General features: G+C 37.4%; 1 protein-coding gene across 50 annotated transcripts in view; it reads right to left on the bottom strand.

Moving 5' to 3' along the window:
* The window catches only part of RIMS1 (regulating synaptic membrane exocytosis 1), a 510553-nt gene that overhangs the window by 11526 nt on the left and 476261 nt on the right, over nt 1-22766 (bottom strand). For all 50 annotated transcript variants that reach the window (XM_010371424.2, XM_030929222.1, XM_010371432.2 and 47 more), the window contains one exon: nt 839-977. In XM_010371424.2, coding sequence (XP_010369726.2) covers nt 839-977 — 139 coding nt within the window. The remainder of the gene's footprint in view (nt 1-838; nt 978-22766) is intronic.

Raw genomic sequence — 22766 nt, 5'->3', positions numbered from 1 at the left:
GTAAAGACAAGAAATACTAGATTGGCATATGAGTAATGTGAATGGTAATGAACAAATGATTATGGAAAATTTACATGTGGTGCATCTCCATGTAATCCAAAACAACACATTAACTACTTATTTGTAAGATCCACTACCTCAATAAAAATTGTTTTACCAGAAATATTCTCAAGCATAGGAAGTAGCAGGTTTTGTGCAGGATCCATATGAAATGTCAGAAAAAAAAAATCGAACTGAGTAAATTTTTAAAAATTGTATTCTACTTTCTCAGAATTAACGAAAACATTTTAGTCAGAAAAATAATGAAGCTGATAGATCCTGGATTATTTCCTAAGGTAAAAATGAGTCAGCAATGTTTTAAAAACAAGAAAATGTAAGTTACTTACATATATGACAGTGTTAGACTTAGAAAAGTTAGGGTCCAAATTAGCTTTGAGAAAATTAAGAAAATGGGAAATCAGTTCCTTACTTATACATTTTAATTTAGACTTTGCTGACAGGGACAGACTATGAATTTCCCCTATGAAAGAGTCCATTACCTGTGGCATTTCTACACTAAACATCCAGTAAGGAACTATTCTGGGCTTTCCTAGATGGAGGAAATGAATTTGTTCATGTGGACTCAGAATTTCTTCACCCTTTGAAAGGTATGAATGACCAGGTGTAGAGGTGTGTCCATGTGTACTTACTTATAAGCCATTAGGGTGATTTAAAATGGATGGTTGAACTTCTGGTTAAATAGAGAAGCTGCACAGTAACACTCAGTGGCTTTGTTATTTTACTGATTAGTACACAATTCATGGTTCCACAGCCATGCAGACGTGCTGACAGCACTTACTTGCCCTCAGAGCTGTAACTGTTAATGCTGCCATCAGTAGACTCTCGGCTCGGTTGCCTTACCATCTTCCTCATTTCAGCTGCCATGCCTGTTTCTGTACTTCTCTGGATGGTACTTTTTAACTTTTTGTGGCCCGACTCTGACAGGAGAGAGTAAAAGAAACTCTAAGTTTTATCTAGACAGTTTCCCCCTGAATATCAATTGATCCTGCAAATATAATAGTTAATTTTACACATAATTACAAATTTAATCAGAAAAATAGTAACCTAAGGGAGTACTTTGCTTGATTCAGGCTCCTTGCCAAAGTGTGCTTGGCTAAGAGGAGTAGCACTGGATGCTACACCATGGCCACAGTTTCAGTGACTGCCTGAATCTCAATCAGCCAAAATGAAATCATTGTATTATTGATGGTGACAACTTCAATGAAAATCTGAATTTGGCACCCAACTGTTATGTGGAAAGATAATGGTGAACAATCTAATAGGTTTCTCCTAATACAGAATTTACTAAATGTGTATGAATAGTCTCAAAGGACAAGTCATATTCTTTTAAGGAGAAGGTGCATTTGAAACCCAGTATGAACAATACCACAGTTTTTGTACTATCACGTATCAGCAATCCTCATAAAGAGAACCTAGTATTTTAATTGATGATTCTTGCAACACTTTAACCTACATTATATAATATTTATACTCATTTGAGATGGCATATAGATTATGGAGTTAGGTATAACAGGTTTTATCCTAATTCAAAGACTACTGAGCTATCTCATGGCCTTTTGACTCAGCTGCATAAGTTCTGACTGGCAGTTTTGGGGTGTACACCTCCATTTGCACTGGGTATTACATGCATTTGCATTTCAGTTCTTGATAAGTTCAGAAGAATTTTCTTGAGCCACTTTGAAATGCACTAACCAGCATTCTATTCATAGCATGGAAATAAATTATAAAATATTTACTTGCTTACATGCATAAGCAGTATCAATAGGTTAGGAAAACTGCTAGACTTTATTCCATCTATACATTCTATAAACATTTCTGTTTTTTGCTTTAGTTTTTGTATAGTATCATTTAATAGCCATTAATAATATATGAAAAATGCTCTATATACATAATTACATACATAACTACTATATAAACACATTAACTTTTCAATCCTCATAAAACCTTTACAAAGCAGGTACCTAAATACACTCTTACATAAGCCATTTGAAACACTGCATCTTTTCCCTCTCATTTTTGGTCATTGGATTCCTTTTGTAAATTGTCTAATCAAAGATATAATAGGTTATGCTATATGAACTTAATGCTGATGCTTCCTATGCATTTAGTATGTTCATTAAAATTTTTACTTTTTATTGTTCTTAACTTTTTTATTGCTATTTTTGCTTACAAAGACAATATATGTACATTACAAAATATTTAAATGTTACAGAAATTGCAAACATTGAATGCCCCTATAAGTTCACCACTCAAGGAAGACAATGGTTAATAATTTGGGAACTATTTTTTCTTTATACCTCTACAAGTTTCTTCACTTGGCTACTGTGATCCACACTCTCCATTTTTCCTTCTTTGACATTGGTTGTTACTTCCCACTCTCTTCTGCTGCATTTTTCCTCTTTGAGATTTTTAGATATAGATGATCCCTAGACCTCAGGCCTCTGACCTTTTGCTTTCTTCTACACTTACTTCCTAGGTGATCTCTAACATAGCTTTAACAAAGTCATTCACGCCATTGTGCCTCCCAAGTATACATCAAGGTCTTAACCATTCTCTTAAATGCTGAAGTCATTAATTCAATTGCCTAGTAGCTCCATTTACATATCTAATAGGCACTTCAACATTAACATATCCAAGACAGAACTCTTCCCCACCTCCACCACACTACCACCTCCTACTACTAAATCCTCCTCCCGCAGTAAATGGTACTGCAATTCACTTGGCTGATCAGGCCTAAATCCTTGTAATCGTCTTTGATTCCTCTAACACACCTCACATCCAATCCATCAGCGAATCCTCTTGGCTTTGCCTTCAAAATGCATCACAAATCTGGTCATTCTTCTTCCTCTCCGCAGCTCCTACCCTACGTCCAGACACTGTCATCACTCAAAACAGCAGTGCCATACCCATATAGCTGGTCTCACTGCTTCTATTCTTTTCCTCCTCAGAATATGCTTGACATAACAGCCATGGTGAGTCTTTAAAAAATGTAAATCTGAATATATCATTCCCCTGCTCAAGATATTATAATGATTAATCACCAAAATAACATGAAAATCCAAAATTGTTATCATGGCCCAGGAAATGCCATATCTTCTTGTCCTTGGACACCTCACATCTCATCTTCTGTCCCTCATTCCATATGACCAATGCTCTCCAGTTACACTGTCTTCCCTACATTTCCTCAAGCCTGCAAGCATGCTGCTTCTGTTTGTCCCTCCTGACTTTCTTGCCTTGTTCCTTATTCAGATTTCTGCTTCAAGAGAGGCTGTCTCCTCAGAGAGGCTTTGTATAGTATCCCTTTGCTGTGCTTTAATTTTCTTCATAGCAGTGCTCCATCTGCCATTAAACGTTTATCTGTTTGTGGTCTGTTTTCCCAATTAGAATTTAATTTCTGTGAGAGCAGGGTCATTGTGAGTATTGTTCACTGTTACTCTTCATATGTAAAACAGGGGTATAAACTGTTGATAGTGAAATCACACCACATATACTAATGTGTAATTTTCACATTCCATTTAATATAATGTAACACCAACAGGTATATATTTATTCTTTTTAAAAATTGCACTATTCCATTTTATGACTATGTGGTTCATCATTAAACCATCCCTTTATTGATGGGCTATTGGATATTTCCAGTGGTTATAGAAGAGCTTCCACAGGATGAATTACTAGAAGTTGAAATGCTACTGAAAGGGTAGGAATCTGTTTAATTTAAATAGCTATTTCTAAATTCCCCTTGAGAAACATTGTAGTGATTTATACTCCTACCAACAGTCATATGGATGTTCCCACTTACCTACCTATGGCTCAAGAATTCTCTGCCTTTCTCCTTTTTGGACTCTGTCTTGTCCACTTGACTTGTCACTGTGGAACGTGCACACTTACCCAAGGCAGGGACTTCATCTATGGCCATTGTAAATGCTGTTTAGTTTAGTTTTGGCATTTATTCATTTATATACCGATTCCTTTCTAGAGGTAATTCATTTGTGATGTCACTGTGGTAGAGCAGTGGCCATTCATGGCCACATACTGGCCAGATCTCACTTGAAGGACAGGGGTAAGCCCCAGGGGTATATTACCAAAGTATTGAGCCAAGATGAATTACAAGTGTTTATCCAAGGCAGCATGAGATAATAAAATCTGGGTAGAACACCAGTTATTGAAAATAACGAGGATCATGGCTAGAGAAATTACAGGAACTTTAAATGGTGAGGTGCTGCTGGAAACTGGAGGAGAAACAGTTAAGAGGATCAACAATACGGCAGGTTCAGGTTAGAGTGTTAGTTCATTCTGCTTTTTGTTCATTCACCTATTCAACAAATATTTATGGAGCATCTATTATGTGTCATATAGTGCTCGAGGTGCTGGGGATATATGGATGGATGAGAAATGTCCTGCTTTAAAGGAGTGTAGATTCTAGTTCACATGTATATACAAGAAAGCCAGTGAACAAAGATACGATATTGCTGATAAGTGCTATGGGAAAAAAATTAGGCAGGATGAGAGGGGTAGAGAGTGACGAGGTAGAGCAGGAATTGTTTTTTTTGAAAAGGAGCCAGTGTCTGATTAAGCAGGGTGGGGGGAAGTGAGGGCACAAGCCATGAGGAAAGAGGGAAGCAGTACACAGCAGGGATTACTCATGACAGGGGAGTCTGTGAGTAATGGTAGCTGTGGCAGAGGGGAAGGGGAGGGCTGCAGGCTTTCAAGTAGTGCACAGGTCTCCAGGCTTCCTCTCCAGTCTTTGTAATGTCGATGTTGACTCCAACCCAGAGGCTTTGTCACCAGTGATCTCGGGCTCTGTGTGTTGCTGGCAGTCCAGAGGACGGTGAAGTGCAGACTGTCAATAACTGATTTCTCTTGCATTATCCAACACAGGTTTCACATGATTGTTGTTCATTACATATTTGGTGACGAATGAAAAGAAAAACCTTAAAAGCGAATAATCTTTATTCACTTGTATATTTTTGTTGAGATATCAAGTTTTCTCCAAGAAGGGTATATCTACAGGGTGTCTCAAAATTCTTACAGCCGTTTTAAACTTTAATAGCTTCCACAGTGTAAAGGACACAAACGCTCAAAAAACATCTTTTGAGGGGCTAGTTATTGAATTTTCTTTTATATTTACTTGATTTTGTGAATTTGAATAATATATTTTTAATATTAAAGTTTTTCTTTTAGTCCTGCTGAATGAAGATGGCAGATGAACTGACATCTAACTGTTGTCTTATTCATATTAATAAATATTCATGAAAAGAGCTTCAATTGACTAAGCAATACAAAGGTGCAGGCAGAAGCTCAATAAACAGTTCTAGTTTGGAATTTGCCTTATTTAAATTCATAAGGACCCCAATATTAATTTGGAATGTGAGGATTAGAAGAAACATTGTTTTATAGATGTGGAAACTGTAAATCTGGAGAAACAGAATTCATGCAACAAATTAGTTCAGCACTTATTCTGGGTTCAGTCTTTTCCAGATGCTGGTAATACAGCAATGAGCACAACAGACAAAATCCCTGTCCCAATGGGGCTTACATTCTAGTGGATATAATGACTTGCTTAACATCACACTAGTTAGCAGCAAAAGCTGAATTAGAAACCTGTCTTTCTAAATCTTAGTCCTGTAATCATTTCTTTATACATTTTAGAAACACGTAAAGTCTGGTCTTATTTATTTTGCAAATAGAACAATGGTCTATCTACACAGGTGTTTTCATGTATACATTCACATACGGCTTTGCAAGTTAATTTGTAAAAGTTTGTTAAAAAGCACATATATTCTATACAAGCACAAATGTATAATTATCTGCATCTATGTACATATGCTGTAATTATAACAAAAATGTGTTACATCTATGTAACATGTTTAATGTCAATATAGTCCATTAAAATATATACAATATTAGAAAATGATTTTATGCTTTTAGGAATGCCATCATTATTAATTATTTGTATCCACTGAAGAATCATTAACGTTCTAAAGACATGAAGTCTACTACAAATTATGACATTAAACCTTTGATTTGTGAATACCATCTCAAGTATTCTATTAAGAATAAAAAAGGTTAGACAAGTAGTACATTTTAATATTCTCTAGTCACATGAAAAATTACTAAAATCCAAAATGTTTGGGGGAAATATTTCACCCGTGTTCCGGAAGGGCAAACTTTCTCTCAAAGAGTATTCCAAAAGGTGTCATATTTACATGTGAACTCTTTCTCTCTTATTTAGAGATATGTGTTATATTTAGAAACAGCCACTGACTTATTAATTCATTCTATAAATACTCATTAAACACCAAGAACCTATGATATTGGCATTGTTCTAGGTGCTTCAGATACAACAGTAATAATAGAATAGAATAAGGAATACAATAAACCTGTATTTATAAGTTAGGACCATGAGAAACAGATCAAGGCTAGAAAGATAGACAGAGAGACAGAATATATTGACATGCAGATACAATTAAAATCTATGGTGCTAAATGTAACAACTTAGGGAGGAAATACAGATAAAAAGAGCAAAGAGAATGGAGTTTGGAATATTCTCACAGTTAGAAGTCCAGAAGAAAATCAGGACTGTCAAGGAGGTTGAAAAGGAGGACCTCTTAAGGTGGGGGAAAAGCAGTAAGTGCAATGGTACAGAAATCAGAAGAAGAAAGTGTGTCAAGAAGTAAAAAAATAATATGTTGTTGATTGCTACTTAAGAGTTTTAGTAAGAAAAAAATACAGATGTGACCACAGTGCTTGGCTTCATGGAGATAACTGACTGAGAGGAGTGGATTCAGTGAAGCAGTAGGGTTGGTGCCTAAAAGGAGTGGCCAGTCAGGAGAGGGAATGAGAGGTGAGTAAACAGAGACAGTTCCTATGACTATTTTGTAAAGGTTTGTTGTGATTGAGAGGTGGTATTTGGAAAGTCATACAGTATTAGGGGAGGTTGTCCTTTTCTTTAAGATGCATGGTAGTAAAAGTTGTTTCTATGTAGATTGGAATAATTAGATGAACAGGGAAAAACACATTGTTAGGCTTAATATTATGGGTTGGAGAGATGTATAAAGATAGATAACATCAGATAAATCATCTTCCAATCAAAGCAGTCTCTGAGGCCAGAGCAGTCTGTGATGGAATTGGATGGACTATCCAATTCCATCAATTAATTGGAAAAATCGACAAAAGAGTATCACCTGATTGATTAAGCAATTTAGGTCCAAAATAAAAGCAATAATGGTTTGTTAACTCACAAAAACAAAGTATCAAGTAAGTATAACCTTTTTGGTTATTCTGAAATAATATTTTTTTATTTTTGTGGTGACAAATTCAGTTATTTTGTAAAAATTAATTATTTTTTTTTAAAGACAGGGTCTTGCTAGGTCTCAGTAACAAGATCACAGTAAGCTATGATTATGCCATCACTAGACTGGAGTGCAGTGGTGTGATCACAGCTTACTGTTACCTTAAATTCCTGGCTCAAGTGATCCTCCCATTTCGGCCTCCCAAAGTGCTGGGATTACAGGCATGAGCCACTGCGCCTGGACAAAATTCAGTTGTTTTTTTTTTTTCTTTTTTTTTTATTGTGGAACTGCAGTGAGAACTTGAAAATTCAGTTTTTTAAAAAAAATTGTTGTGGTTAGTATAATACACTTCGTTCATTTTGTCCTTCAGTTATTCAACAAACTATTTCCTTAGTGACTTGTGCCCCGATACTATATATGTAAGTGTGAAAAGGAAAGAAGCCCATCAGCCATTTCACGATCTAGAAGGAGACACAGACAAGTAAAAGTCTCAAGTGCTGTGCAGTGGGTTTATTTTATATGTATTAAACTTTATGTATTTATTTTATATACATTCAATGATATGAAGAGAGGAAGAGAAGGGGAGAGAATAATTCAAGCAGTGAGTGAGAATCACAGCTTGCAATGCCACTTAATGAGCATGTAACCTGGAGAGATCATGAGCTGAAAAATGCAAATCTTCCCCTTTGTTTCAGTTCTTCAAGATAATTCTGGTGTTTATGAAGATTTCTAAAAAAAGGTTCCCTAAAAGCAAGCCAATGGCTTTATCTGGTGTTCAAACAAAACAGCACCAATGTAGTCAAACTGTGTAAAAGCAGACAGTATTGGACTTACGGAGACACTATAGATTGCTCTTCAAGAGATTTTCACAGGAAATTTTAACTGTGCAGAGGTGGAGGAAGGATGGAGGCAGGGTGGAAGGGAACTGTGTACTTGTATTTCAAGCCAGGAGAGCAGCACAATGAAAGGTCCTGAAGAGACAGAGTATGGCCCTTTGAGATAACTACATTTCCTGAATCACCAGAGTTAATTTAATGGTGAGTGAAGATAGTGAGGTATGAAGCCAAAGAAATAAACACTGGGAGGGCCTTTTATCTAAGGCTCTCAGGGTGCACAGTGACATATCATTTGAGCTGATGTTGTATTGTTATTAATGCTGTTCTTAATAATCTTAAGGTCCTGGTCTTCCTCATACCAATTTTACCCATATAACATTGTGTATACTTTGTATTACACGCAATATAATATAGTAGTATCTCTAACAATTATTCTTTAGAAGAAAATATGCAGTTCTCCTTTGTTGATGTCAGATACTTCCAATGTGTGGTAACCATGTAGTTGGAAATCTTTATTAGTCTTCCCTAATAGTGCCATCATTTTCTTTAGTATTTAAGCAAAGAAACACAAATGTTCCTTTTGTGTTGCATCAAGGTTTTTGAGTATATTTTATCCTAGGCCAGATAAGTGCAACTTGTAAAAATTTCATAGGTCGGAGAATTATTTTTAGAAAATGTCACGAGAGTTCTTTGACTTTTATTGTTTTCCTCATTTTCTCTCACTTATTCTCCTAGTTAATCCTATCAATCATAAACTCCACTATTTTCCTTCCATTTTCCCATTTTCCAAAGATATTTCTAATGAAAGAATAGAGTGGTCAAGAAATTAAAAACTCATTCTGAGTATTTTTGTGAGATAGATGGAATCACTCTTTTGATGATGTTTTCCTTCAAGAGAATACGTCAAATCTTTCCTAGTGATGTACTTATCCACTTTTATTCCATTTCCCTAACCCAAAAGATACAAAATGTTTTCTTTTGTTACCATGTACTTTAAATTGTTTACAGATACTACTTCAGAAAAGGATTCATCTGTTCGAACACTGACCTTTATTTTTATTTTCAGCTCTTCCGTGGCTAATAGCTATTCTTTCATTAAAAACCTGGTATTGTTATGATTGACTATAAAGCCTTGCCTGTCAGATCTGCTTAGCTCACTCAATCACACTTATACTTTCAGCAAAATGTTAGCTAATATAACTTTGATTTTTCCATTTGCCAAGCTATTGAAAGTATAAATAATAGCAAGTTCAACATGGCATTTCAAATGTTTTAAATAATCTTCATATTAAACTTAATAAGGCTGCCCAAAAATATTTAAGTAAAGAAATTTGTATTCACTGAAACATACCATCTGTACCACCTCTTATTTTGGCTAAAGCCAGATAAGAGAGGGGGAAACATCCAAATGCTGAACTTCTCACTCTTGTAAATTGTTTGATTTCACAGCTTCAGTGTTTCCAAAGTATTTCTAGTGTTAGGAGCTAAATTATGTCCCTCTAAAACATGTTGAAGCCCTAACCACTGTACCTCAGAATGTGACTGTAGTTGTAGAAAGGGCCTTTTAAAGAATTGATTAAGTTAGAATGAGGCTATTAAGGTGGGCCCTAATCCAATTTGACTGGTGTTTTTATAAGAGCAGGAGATCAGGCCTCAGAGAGAGACACCAGGGGTCACCTGCACAAGAGGGGCCACCCTAGGAAGATGCAACAAAACGGTGGCCAACAGCAAGCCAAGAAGAGAGCCTCAGAAGAAACCATTCCTGCTGACACACTGATCATGAACTTCTGACTTCTAGAATGTTAAGAAAAGAAATATCTGCTCTTTAAGCCATCCAGTCTATGGTGTTTTGTTATGGCAGCCCTAGTAAACAAATACATCTAGGGAGTGGATTTTATTATTTTATCATGTTATTTAATAATTGTGATGATGTAGATACTTTAAGCATGTGAGGATAAATAATCACCTAAATTGTCTGAGGATGAGATTAAGCCCCAAATGGACTTGGTTTTCAGGTTGCCTTAAATAAGAAGTGGTCTGAAGGCCAGGCATGGTGGCTTATGCAAGGTGGGTGGATTGCTTGAGTCCAGGAGTTCAAGACCAGTCTGGGCAACACAGTGAGACCTCGTCTCAATTTAAAAAAAAAAAAAAAAAAGGTCATCTGAAGTATTACATGGGTATACTGAAATCATTTATTAACAACTCCTGACAATAGGAAGATAAAGGCTCAGATTTTATTTGCTCAATAGTAGCAAAAATTTACTTCGTATTTGTTTTCTTTACTCTTCTTTGTTCTAAGTTAATATCTCAGATGAAGCTGCCTTTCATTTACTAAGCGTAAACCTAGAATATCTCCTTACTGGCCAGGCGCGGTGGCTCACGCCTGTAATCCCAGCACTTTGGGAGGCCGATGTGGGCGGATCATGAGGTCAGGAGATCGAGACCATCCTGGCTAACACAGTGAAACCCTGTCTCTACTAAAAATACAAAAAAATTAGCCGGGTGTGGTGGCGGGTGCCTGTAGTCCCAGCCACTCGGGAGGCTGAGGCAGGAGAATAGCGTGAACCTGGGAAGTGGAGTTTGCAGTGAGCCAAGATTGTGCCACTGCACTCCAGCCTAGGCGACAGAGCAAAACTCCATCTCAGAAAAAAAAAAAAAAAAAAAAAAGAATATCTGCTTACTATCTATCACCTTGACTATAATGATAAAGTAATACTTCAGGCTGAAGCCCAGAAAGCAGCAAATGCTTTATTGCATTGTTTCATATATTTTTAAAAACTTTTATTTAAACTCAAGGTTTTGGGGAATCTTTCCTCCTATCCAATCTCAACAGGCAGACTAATATTCCAAATGGAACCTGGACCAGAAGTGGTTTGAGGGGCAACTCTGGAGTCAGAATGCCTGGATTCAAGTACCAGCTCTACCACTTACTAGTTCTGTGCCTGCAGGCAGCCTACTGAGCCTTTTCACACCTTAGTTTCCTCATCTATGAAATGGGGGAATCAAAATACCTAGCTCATAGGGTTGAGTATTAAATAAGATAATTCATGTAAAGCACTCAGGAAAGTGCCTGGTACCTATTTAAAGTTATCTGTTGTTACAGAATAAGATCTCAAAGTATTCTGCACAGGTTACGTCCTCAAGCAGAATGATGCCAGTTCTCCTTGTTCCATTCAAAGCACATGTTCTTTCTGGGCCTCACATTTAACTCCAAATGCTATTTAGAATGCAGTACAATTAAGCTGCAACATGTTACAGATAATTACATGTGCCCCCAATATCCATTCTCACCATTTTTTTTTTTTTTTACTGGTAAACTTCCCATCCTCTAAGTTAAGGACTGACCACATTTCCCTTCCCTCCTCTGCTCTTGAAGGCATGGGGACATGATGGTGGGAGCTAGAGCAACTACTTTGGGTCTAGGATAGGAGAATTTGATGAAACTGGTGAAGCCTAGTCCTCTGACATGAAGCAGTCACCATAACAGACCAGATTGGGATGCCCACTGGGACTATTATGTAAGAGTCTTGATTAAACACTGTATCTGTGGATGCCTCGTTATAGCACCCTATCATGTACCACAGAAGATAATATTGTATATAAAATCTATTGTGGATTTTAAAAATAATAGAAGTAGTTTTAGGAAGAATAAATAATACTCTTAGTTCTTTAGCTTCAGAAAGAACATTTTAGTCCTCCACAGTTTCATGTTTGGAAGAATAAAGTTCCTCTTCTAACAAGAGAGTTAATGGAAATTTTTCTTCCCTACAAAGTCTCAGAGAATGTTGGGTTAGAGGGGCAGATTCTAGCAATAAACGCCATTTATTAAATACTCTCATGACACTCTGCAGGGTACAATAAATAGAGGTGTCCTTTTCTTTTTCTTCTCTTTTTTTAATTTTTATTTTTTGAGATGATGTCTCACTGTGTCACCCAGGCTGGAGTGAAGTGGTGTGATCTCAAATCACTGCAACCTCCATCCCTCAGGTTCAAGCGATTCTCCCTCCTTAGCCTCCTGAGTAGCTGGGATTATAGGCACATGCCACCACGCCTGGCTATTTTTTGTATTTTTTTTTTTTTTTTGTAGAGACAGAATTTTGCCATGTTGGCCTGGCTGGTCGTGAACTCCAGACCTCAAGTGATCCACCCACCTTGACCTCCCAGAGTGCTGGGATTACAGGCATTAAGCCCTCACACCTGCCCAGAGGTGTCCTTTTCTAAGAGTTTAACATTCTGAAATAAACATACATGTATGAAGTTCTTAATTATTGTGTGGCAATGACTGTACTGTACAAGTTATAGACAGAAGACAGGATTTTAGATCACAAAGAAAATTAAGAAAAAGTGTTTTCTATATTCTGTCAAACAGATTCTCTGTACTTCTTACCACGTTCCATAAAATGAATTAGATGGATTTTCATCAAAATTGGGATGGTTTGATTTAGAATGCAAGCTATGTGGTATATGTGAAATTCCTTCTGGGAGACCCAGCAGGGCAAATTAAAGAGATAGGCAGCAATTCTTGAGAGAACCTGAAACAGAAGTGCAATTGATCTAGGAAAGACGTGGCATATGTAATTAGTTAATCACTAAAGAAGCCCCCACACTGAAACTCAAAATCACAGCATCAGGTACTCTAAATGGTAGGGTGATAAGGGGTAATTGGGCAGTTTCTTGTTGGGGGACTCAATGTAGCTTGAAAGAACAGCAGAGCAGGTATTTATTTGTTCTTGACTGCTTATGATTTTCCCAATCTACAATGTAGAGGCAGACAGCATGTGTAAGTATATTTTTGTAAGGACGGGGGAGCTAAACACTTAGAAGAACTTACACAATCATTACTGAGAAGTCAAAATTAATATTGTTCACATGAAGTAGTTAAATGTTACAAGGAAAGAATAAAATATGTTTGATAATCTCCTAAAGGCAAAGTTTGTGTAAAGAGGAATTTTGATTCCTTTACATCTTTTAGTTGTATACATTTATCATATCAGGATTGGCCATGATTTCCTAAGAAACAAGATGAATATAGGTCTGTATATAAAATAAAAATTCACAAAGATGAAATCAGTGAATTAGTTAATCAATACAGGCAGTTCATAAGCCTATATTATATTTAAGACACTATGAAAAGATAGTCTCAGCTTGCCCTTCAAACCCCTGCTTGGAACTCTACTCTGTTCTTGCTTTAAAGGGTCTTGCTCTGCCCTCTTCTGATCTTACCTCTTCACATAGCATAGAGCCTTCCCTGTCCCATAGAACAAGAGGGGGCCAAGAGGATGTGCCCACCTAGAGTCCATGCCCACTCAGAGCCCATGTTCCCTTCTGAACTAACCTTCAGATCCATAGGATCCTAGAATTTCCTGCCTAAATGACCCTGAATCCAATCCCAGGGATAGCCCAGATGTCTTTCTAGGGTTTACTCTCCTGAGGATGGATAGTATCAGCAGCGTGCACACCCTGAAGTCCAAGTGGCAGTGGACAGAGCTTGAACGTGTGTGTAAGGACCCTCAAGGTACAGGACGGAGCCAAGGTTTGGGAATAGAAGAAGGTGGGTGACAGGTTTCAGCAGGAGGTGGCGTAAGCCAAGCCCAAGCACAGAACCCTGGAAAGCCTGAGAATTATACTGAAATGTGGCCTCCTTGGTCACTAAAAAGATATTTTTGTCAAGGAAGGAGACTAAAAGAACTTTTATTTAGCATTTTGTTAGTTTAGTTTATAACTTTTAAATGGCATACATGTATGTGTACTTCCATTTATTGCTCAGGGCCTCCAGCAAGCCTAGAATCTCTCAGGTATAAAACTGTCCCATGCTTCATAAACAACGAATCCTTTATTTTGATCCATTTGAAGGAATTATCATTAGAACAAGTCTGTTGGGTAATTTTGTTTGGAGTTTTTGTCAGATCTGAAAAACCTGTGATAATTTTTTGTGATTAAAAACCCAAAGAAATCTTATGTGAGCAGCACTTTTTTTTTTTTTTTTTTTTTTTTTTTTTGAGACAGTCTCTGTCACCCAGGCTGGAGTGCAACTGGTGCTATTTTGGCTCACTGCAACTTCTGCCTCCTGGGCTCTAGTCATCCTTCCACCTCAGTCTCCCAAGTAGCTGGGACTACAGGCATGCACCATTATGCCCAGCTCATTGTTGTATGTTTTTTGTAGAGATGGGGTTTCACCATGTTGCACAGGCTGGTCTTGAACTCCTGATATCTGCCTGCCTCGGCCTTCCAAAGTGCTGGGATTACAGGCATGAGCCACGGAGCCCAGCCTTTCTTCTCTTTTATAGAGTTTTTTCTCTCCTTAGTTCAGAAGATTTGGGGGCCCACAAGAAAAGGAGCAGATGTAGAAGAGTAACAGCTCTACTAGAGACTCAATCCTCACTTCTGTCTCTGCAGGGAATAATCTTCACATTAACACACCAGGGACTCAGAAATCTATAGACCCAGATAAAATATACCTCATGGAAGTTGAGGTGAAATGACAGCATAGTAGTCAGAGGTTTAGGGTAGCAAAACTTACACTTCACAGAATAAAACAAGGATATACTAGCACATATTGTAATGACTGGTTTACGATCCTCACTTAATTAGGTGAATATTTCTCTACATATTTTTAATATAATGTGAAAGCATTATTTACAACGATTTGATTTAAGAAGATATTAAAAGAAAACTGGGGTACTAGAGTCAGTCCCTCCAAAACTTATTGGAAATCACATCTTTTTTTTTTTTTTTTCTAACTTCATAATTTTTAGAAGAAAGTAAATTCAGATGCACCATAAACCATCCCTTTTCTCTTGCAGTTATAAAACCAAGAGGCAAGAAGCTGGTCAGAGATATTTACCATTTCTAACTTACAAAGATTTCATTTCCATTTTATTAAAAGGGAAATTTGGAATTTTATTGGCAGATAATTCAGTAGGCAAAGATTACAAACATTTTTACAGTAAGCTTCCAAGGAGCAAGCCAGCAAATACTGCAGAGATCCCCTACAGGCCATATCTTAGTTACAAAACAATCCAAACTTACTGTACCCCTTGTGTACCCAAACCTTGCCCCACTCCCTCCAGAGGTACTTGCATACAACTCTAGGAGATTCTGTCATCGTAGAAGAAGGAAATTCAACTGTGAAAAGTAATAACTACTCAAGGTAGCTGCACTCTCCCCAAATATTATCATCTAGAAATGTTTCACTCTGTTTAGTTATATCATAATTGGAGGCTTATTTTGATTTATGATTACCAGCTACATGTGGCTGGTACAAGTTAGTTCATCAGCGTAATTTCTAACATCCAACTGACATTCCTATTCTACAGGAAATGGAATGAAAACTAAAAAAAAAAGGGTATATATTTACTGAGTGATCAGAAAGGTAATTAATGTTTTTAGAGGAGAAAAAAGTATCAAGATTATTTATTAGGTATAGAATGAGTTATTAGTAAATTCAGGAGAAATTTTGTAAAATGTAAGAAGAGAGATAAAAATCAGTTAGCGAGAAAGGCCAAGAGAAAATCAGAAACACTAAACTTTATGAGGCAAAGAGATTATGAGAGTGAGGGTGGCCATCAGCACAATGTGATTCTGACTGGCCAGTCCTTTCAAAGCAGGGGTCCCCAACCTCTGGGTCATGGACTGGTACCAGTCTGTGCCCTGTTAGGAACCAGGCTGCACAGCAGGAGGTGAGTGGTGGGCAAAGCTTCATCAGTATTTACAGCTGCTCCCCATTGTTTGCATTACTGCCTGAGCTCCGCCTCCTGGCAGCTCAGAGGCGGCATTAGATTCTCATAAGAAAATGAACCCTATTGTGAACTGTGCATGTGAAGGATCTAGGTTGTGCATTCTTTATGAGAATCTAATACCTCATGATCTGTCACCGTCTCCCATCACCCCCAGATGGGACCATCTAGTTGTAGGAAAACAAGCTCAGGGCTCCCACTGATTTTACACTACGGTGAGTTGTATAATTATTTCATTACATATTGCAATGTAATAATAATAGAAATAAAGGGCACAATAAAAGTAATGTACTTTAATCATCCTGAAACCATCCTCTCCCTCTATCCCCGGTCCACGGAAACATTGTCTTCCACAAAACTGGTCCCTGGTGCCAAAAAAGTTGCCGACCGCTGTTTTAAAGCAAATACTCTGACTACTTCATTTCAGACTGGCGCTGAGATCTACTCTAGCTCAAAGTATGGATATGACAAGAGGGAAAATAGGCAAATAATGTAAATTGTGCTAATTTGAGGCCTGGCCACACAGGCCTTGGTAGTAATTTGAGGGTAGGTTGTACGACACCAATAAAGAATCATTCCATGACTGGGAAGAATATAACTTATGCATAAAAACTTAATTTGAGCCTGTGTGCCTAAGGGTTTTGGGAAACTGCTGCTGGCTGCTTTTCCACTGACTGTGGTTAGAATAGGTACTAAATAACAAAACATAGCTGCGTATCTGAAGACCAAAAGAAAACTCTTAGGAAATAAAAAGAAATGGTTTGGTGGTGAGAATCAGTACAATGAAGTATTAAAAACATTAAGTCTTTAGGGCTGGGCGCGGTGGCTCACACCTGTAATCCCATTACCATGGGAGGCCGAGGCAGGCAGATCACAAGGTCAAGAGGTTGAGACCATCCTGGCCATCACACTGAAACACCATCTCTACTAAGAATACAAAAATTAGCCAGGTGTGGTGGCTTGTAGTCATAGCTACTTGGGAGGCTGAGGCAGAAGAAGCGCTTGAACCTGGGAGGTGGAGGTTGCTGTGAGCCAAGATCCCGCCACTGCACTCCAGCCTGGCAACAGATACTTCAACTCAAAAAAAAAAAAAAAAAAAAAAAAAAAAAAAAAAATATATATATATATATATATATATACATATAAATAATAATAATAATAAACTAGGTCTTTAGTTTTCATTTTACTACTCATCTTTTAAAAATTAGATGAACATGAACTTGAAATATGCAATACAATAAAAAGTATACTGGTGAAGAAAAAATCTGGTTGAGTAAGGTTTACCAATCTTCAGAACTGCATTACTGTAACTTAAGGAATTGACTAAATTACTTTAAGTACAGTATTTAATGATTCTGTGTGAGAAAAACAAATGTGCCCAAGCAGATGTCTAAGCTTTAATGAATGAAAATGTTAACAAAATGAGAGATAAGAATGAGAACATATTACTGACTCTAATTTGACATCCTTAGCAGAATTAATTACTTTCTGCCTTCTTTCCAGTTTGCTTATTACTCTCAAGGCATTGTCCTAAGTTGACTATAAAAAATGACAATCCTGATAGTTTGAGGAGTAGGAGGTATGTTCAGTGTTAATCACACACAAAAATGTTTGATTCTGGTTCAGCTACACTTCAATAAGTGGGAATGAATGAACATGGCCATGAATGTGGAATTGATATCTCTTCCTGAGAAGGAAAACACTGTAATTCACAAGGTAAAAACAAATCTGATACTTTTTCATTAGAGCAGGTGTACATTTGTAAGAATATTAAACACTGGCTTATGCAATATTAAAGCAGTACTAAAAATAAGCACTGAGCTGAAAACCCTGAAATTCAAATTATAGGTGGGTTAAATTGATCCATTTTAGAATAGAACAGATCAGAAACTTAGCACTGAAACCTTAAAAATAAATGATGGAATCCAAAGTCTGCTCAAAGAATGCAAGGTGCAGTAAGGTTAAACCCTTACCCTGTGGTTACTTAGCTCCTTACCAACACAATGAAAATTAGAGCCTTAATCTTTCCACTTCTAAGTCTTTGATCTTTACTGTAGATAAAACTTTAATTTTAATTTTGTTTAAAGAAGAATTGTCTTATTATGGAAGCAGTGGACTGTGTCCTTTATTCCCAGGATTGTTTGTTTCAGAAATAACACACATTGTTATACTCCATTTGTTCACACTCTTAACAGGCCAAGTCCAACCTCCAGTGACTTTAGCATCTCCCTGCTTCAATAAATCGTTATGTAACAGGTCATGCAACTTGGCGGCAGCCATATATAGTTTCCCAACAATGAATAGCAAACCAATCACTGAAGATTAGACACAGTCCAGAGAAATCACTTTTAGTTCTTTCTGATGTTCTTAGAGACAGGGAGATTTTGTTTGCAAACCTAATTCCTAAGTATGCTCCTTCAAATTGCCCCTACAAAGGTACAAAAGGGAGAAAAGTACTGTATGTCCCTGTTTACTCAAATTCTTGGTAAATTGATTTTGGCTGTATTTCTCTATACAATAAGTTCACATTTTTTGGAAAGAAAATAAGCAGTCAAGTTCTAAATCAATCTGAGGAAAACAGAGCATTTTTGTAGATTTTGATGTATCACCTACCATTTGCTAAGTTAAACACAAAAAAACTTTAAAATATTAAAAAGATGGAATCCTAGAAAGCATGGCAAAAAAAATTATCTCAGGAGTACATTAACAATTTTGATGAGAAATGGTAGGTAATTTTGTAAAGGTTAAATACCATGGAAATATGTATCATCAATCTCATTTTTTGAATGAGCTGTTTTTACCTTTTATTTTCCTCTCAAGAAACCACACACAATATAATATTGATATGAAAAGTCATCATTCTCACCAACACACATTTATGGCTTGTCCAACACAGATTATGAGGTCTGACTCTGATCCAGAAATTTCAAACAGGCTTCTAGAAACACAGGCCCAGAATCTTCGGGCCAGGTATTTTAGATTCTTGTTTTGAAACAGCTGTTAAGATTGCTGCCTTTATTCTAATACTCCACATTCTGACTTGCTGTGAGCCCAAGATGATCTAGACTGTCTCCTAGTTAGACTGCAACCCATAGTAGAATAATTATATTCATTCACAAAGAATTCCACTTTGATAAATATTTTCAGTTTTTTTGATGAGGAAACCAAGGATGAGAGAGGTTAAATGATTTTGCTGAGATCATAGCCAGTAAATGGCAGAATCAGAACTCAAATTCAGGGGTTCTAGCTCCAAGTTACCAAAAGCTTTTCACCTTAAAAGGCACCAGGTGAACTATGGCTAAGGGGCTTGTCTATCTACACAGCGACTGATTGGGTCCTGCCCATTGCCTCCTAACCTCCTCTTGAATGCTGGCCAGCACTTCAGGACGTGACCTAACACATTACATTTCTCTCTTCCTAACTCTGGCCTTCAATTGATTCCTGATTCCTTCCACCTTTCTGGTGTCCTTGGGAGAGAATTTAGTCAGCTTTTCAGGGTATACTTCACACTTCAACTACATATGCAAATAAACATAAAACTGTAAAATTCAAATATGGACAAAGTTTCAAGTCTTAATTAAAATTGTCATAATAGTGCTCTACTAGAAAGAAAAGCAGGATGACAGTTTGCTTACACATCTTAGCATCTGCACAAATCATGTTTCTCCAGGAGAGTACTGTTATTTTACCAGAGTAATAATCCATGAGTTTTTTTCAAGGACACATATTTTGACTTACTGGTGCTTGTAATTAATCCTATGATAGCATATGGCTGGGGGGGATGTCACACACAGGTGAAATATCAATTAAATAAATTTGCCTAAGAACCACCCATAATAGACCCTCCAAACCACACATGTGCACACACAGCACACACACACATACACACACACAAACACATAGAGATATGAGAGAAAAGGAACAGCTTTCATTGTTATAAATACTTTAAATGTTTTTGATCAGAGTTGACAAATATAATTTGAAAATTTCAAGTTTTTCATATAAAAAATCTCATATTTTTAGGAGAAGGCACATTTTCTCATATCCATTTGTCTTTAACTTTCATGGGAAGGCAGATTTCTCTCATACTTCCTCCCAACTACATCCTTCTCTACATCAAACCTCTCCTCCTTTTCTGTACTGAGAGAATGGTATCCCTCCTCCTCCTCTGCAGCATTCCTATCACATAGTTCCCTGCTTTCCTTTTCTTCTCTACTTTATTCTCTTTATTTGTACTCTTTAAGCCCCAGTACTCCCCAAATTTCTTTTTTCACAAGCTGCTTATATTTATGTCTGCTTTCTAAATGCTATCCATACATGTACAAATATTCATACCTTCACTCCCCAAATATATATGCAGCACTTAAATGGTATTGTTATAAGCACTGTAGATTAAAAATTAAAAGACACTTACAACCTGGTGGGGGAGAAAGGAAACCACATAAGCAATTCTATTTCAGTAGGATCAGAAGTAAAAAATATTCCTAAGTGAGATGAGACAGGGGATCAAGTTAGCATCTCTCCTGGGGTAAGTTAAAGAACTTCCTGCTGAGGAGGAGATACTTGAACTATAATTTGAAAGTTAAATATAACTTGCTAGACAGATGAGAAAGGCAAAGGGCATTCATGATTGTGGGGGCAAAGGTCCCGAGTGGTCTTTTCACTAAGTAATCGTTACAGTTGTACCTCTAATTCATTATTATCTACTGCGTCTTGAAATACCTGAGATCTGGAATCCCTTTTAACAATCTTACTTAAATCGTACTTTCAAAGTTCACAATAAAACCACTAGCCTCTTATCAGGGCAAATTCTGTCCGAAACGTTGGTAGCAAGGACCCCAAATACAGGTGGAAAACAGGGGAACCAATGTTGTGTTCCCTGCCCCCCTGAAATCTTGGAAAACCAGGGAGAAAGTATGGCAAACAGAGGAACAACTATGACTATATGCTCTTATAGTTCTTTTCTTAGCTCTTTAATCTTTTTTCCCTTTGTCTTTAACTCTTTTTTCTGCCCCTCAAAAATGGTTTCTTCCAAGAATTCATCTCTGATGCAGAAGTTCTACAGCCTTCTCCGGAGATCTCCTTAACTCTCTGAGGATCCCCTTAACTCTTCACGTGGATAAGTCCCAGGGTGGTATCTCTAATCTCCATACCTTTCATGAGTGGCAAATCTTTATTTCCAATAGCTTTCTGGACGCTTTTCACCTAGAAATCCTACTAGCATCTTAGTGTTTACAACACTTTGGGGTTTTCTGGTGTGTCAACTTGGCTAGGCTACAGTTGCCAGTTAATCTGGCTTTTCAATCAAACGCAAATTTGGGTGTTGTTGTGAAGGTATTTTGTAGCTGTGAATACAGTCTAGAATCACTTGACTTTAAGTAAGGGAGATTATTTCAGATAATTTGAGTGCACCTGGTTCAATCAGTGGAAAGCCCTTAAGAGCAAAGTTGAGGCTTCCCTGATAGAGAAAATCTACCTGCAGACTGCAGCTTCAGCCAGTGCCTGAGAGCTCTAGTGTACGCTTCTCTCATGACCTGCCCTAGAGATTTCAGACTTGCCTAGCCACTTCTCACAGTCATATAAGGCAGTTTCTTGTAACACATCTTTTAATATACATCTCCTACAGATTCTGCTTTACTGGTTAGAATCTGACTGAGATATACAGACCCAAACTGGCCTCCTACGAATTTCCCATTTCTGGTAAAGGCACTGCTGTCCTCTCACTATCAAAACATGACTGTTAATCTTAACTGCCTTATCTCCTCTACCTATTCCTCCCTTCTTATTTCAATTGGCCTTCCCATATTGAGATTCTGATCATTTCAATTGGCTTGGTACAACCATAACAGCTTAATTTTCATAGAGATGGCATATTGATCTCTTGTTCAAATTTTACTGGTTCTCCCCTAGTCGAGCATAACATTTACTGTGCTCCTATACTAGGTTCACACCACCTTTGCCATATTTACCTCTTCCTACTCCCTGACAGCAAACCTCTGCTCCAACCAACCTGGTTACATACTGTTTCCTCTGCATGAGCTGACACGTTCTGCCTCCAAGCCTTTCCTTATCCCATTTACTTGGGATGTCCTTTCCTGTGTTTCCCCTACCAATCCTTTAAGATTGCCTCAAAACATCTCCCCCAACAACCAAGTGTGGCCACCCTAAGCTGTAGTGATACTGCTCTCTAAACTCCTATATTATTTCCCTGTAAATAAATAATTGACCATGAACTACTCTATGAAAACAGATTAATGCAATAAACTTTAAATAAAATCTTTCCCTTTTATCTAACTTGTCATCTGAATGTATACGCTTCTAAATCTCTCCCCTCAACACACTCCTGCCAGAGTGCTTTGTGAAGACTGGTGCTTACCACATCTTCACTGAGTGAGCTGGTGACTGAATTTTAGTAACTAAAACTTATAACATTAACTGTGTATGTATCTTCAAAGAAGCCCAAAGTGGAGGCCGAGGTGGGTGGATCACTAGGTCAGGAGATTGAGACCATACTGGCTAACATGGTAAAACCCTGTCTCTACTAAACATACCAAAAAAAATTATCTGGACGTGGTGGTGGGTGCCTGTAGTCCCAGCTACCTGGGAGGCTGAGGCAGGAGAATGGTGTGAACTCAGAAGGTGGAGCTTGCAGTGAGCCGAGATAGCGCCACTGCACTCCAGCCTGGGCAACAGAGCAAGACTCCGTCTCAAAAAAAAAAAAAAAAGAAAAAAAAAAAAATTAGACAACACCGATTCTGTACTGTTAGTCTTACACCAAGTTTATACCTAGGTAGAAAAATAATTTCTTGCTGTCTATAAATATTATAACAAGCACAGATAAG

This window comes from Rhinopithecus roxellana, chromosome 4 (genome assembly GCF_007565055.1).
Source record: "Rhinopithecus roxellana isolate Shanxi Qingling chromosome 4, ASM756505v1, whole genome shotgun sequence".
Classification (NCBI taxonomy): domain Eukaryota; kingdom Metazoa; phylum Chordata; class Mammalia; order Primates; family Cercopithecidae; genus Rhinopithecus; species Rhinopithecus roxellana.
This window is presented reverse-complemented; position numbering and strand designations above follow the sequence as displayed.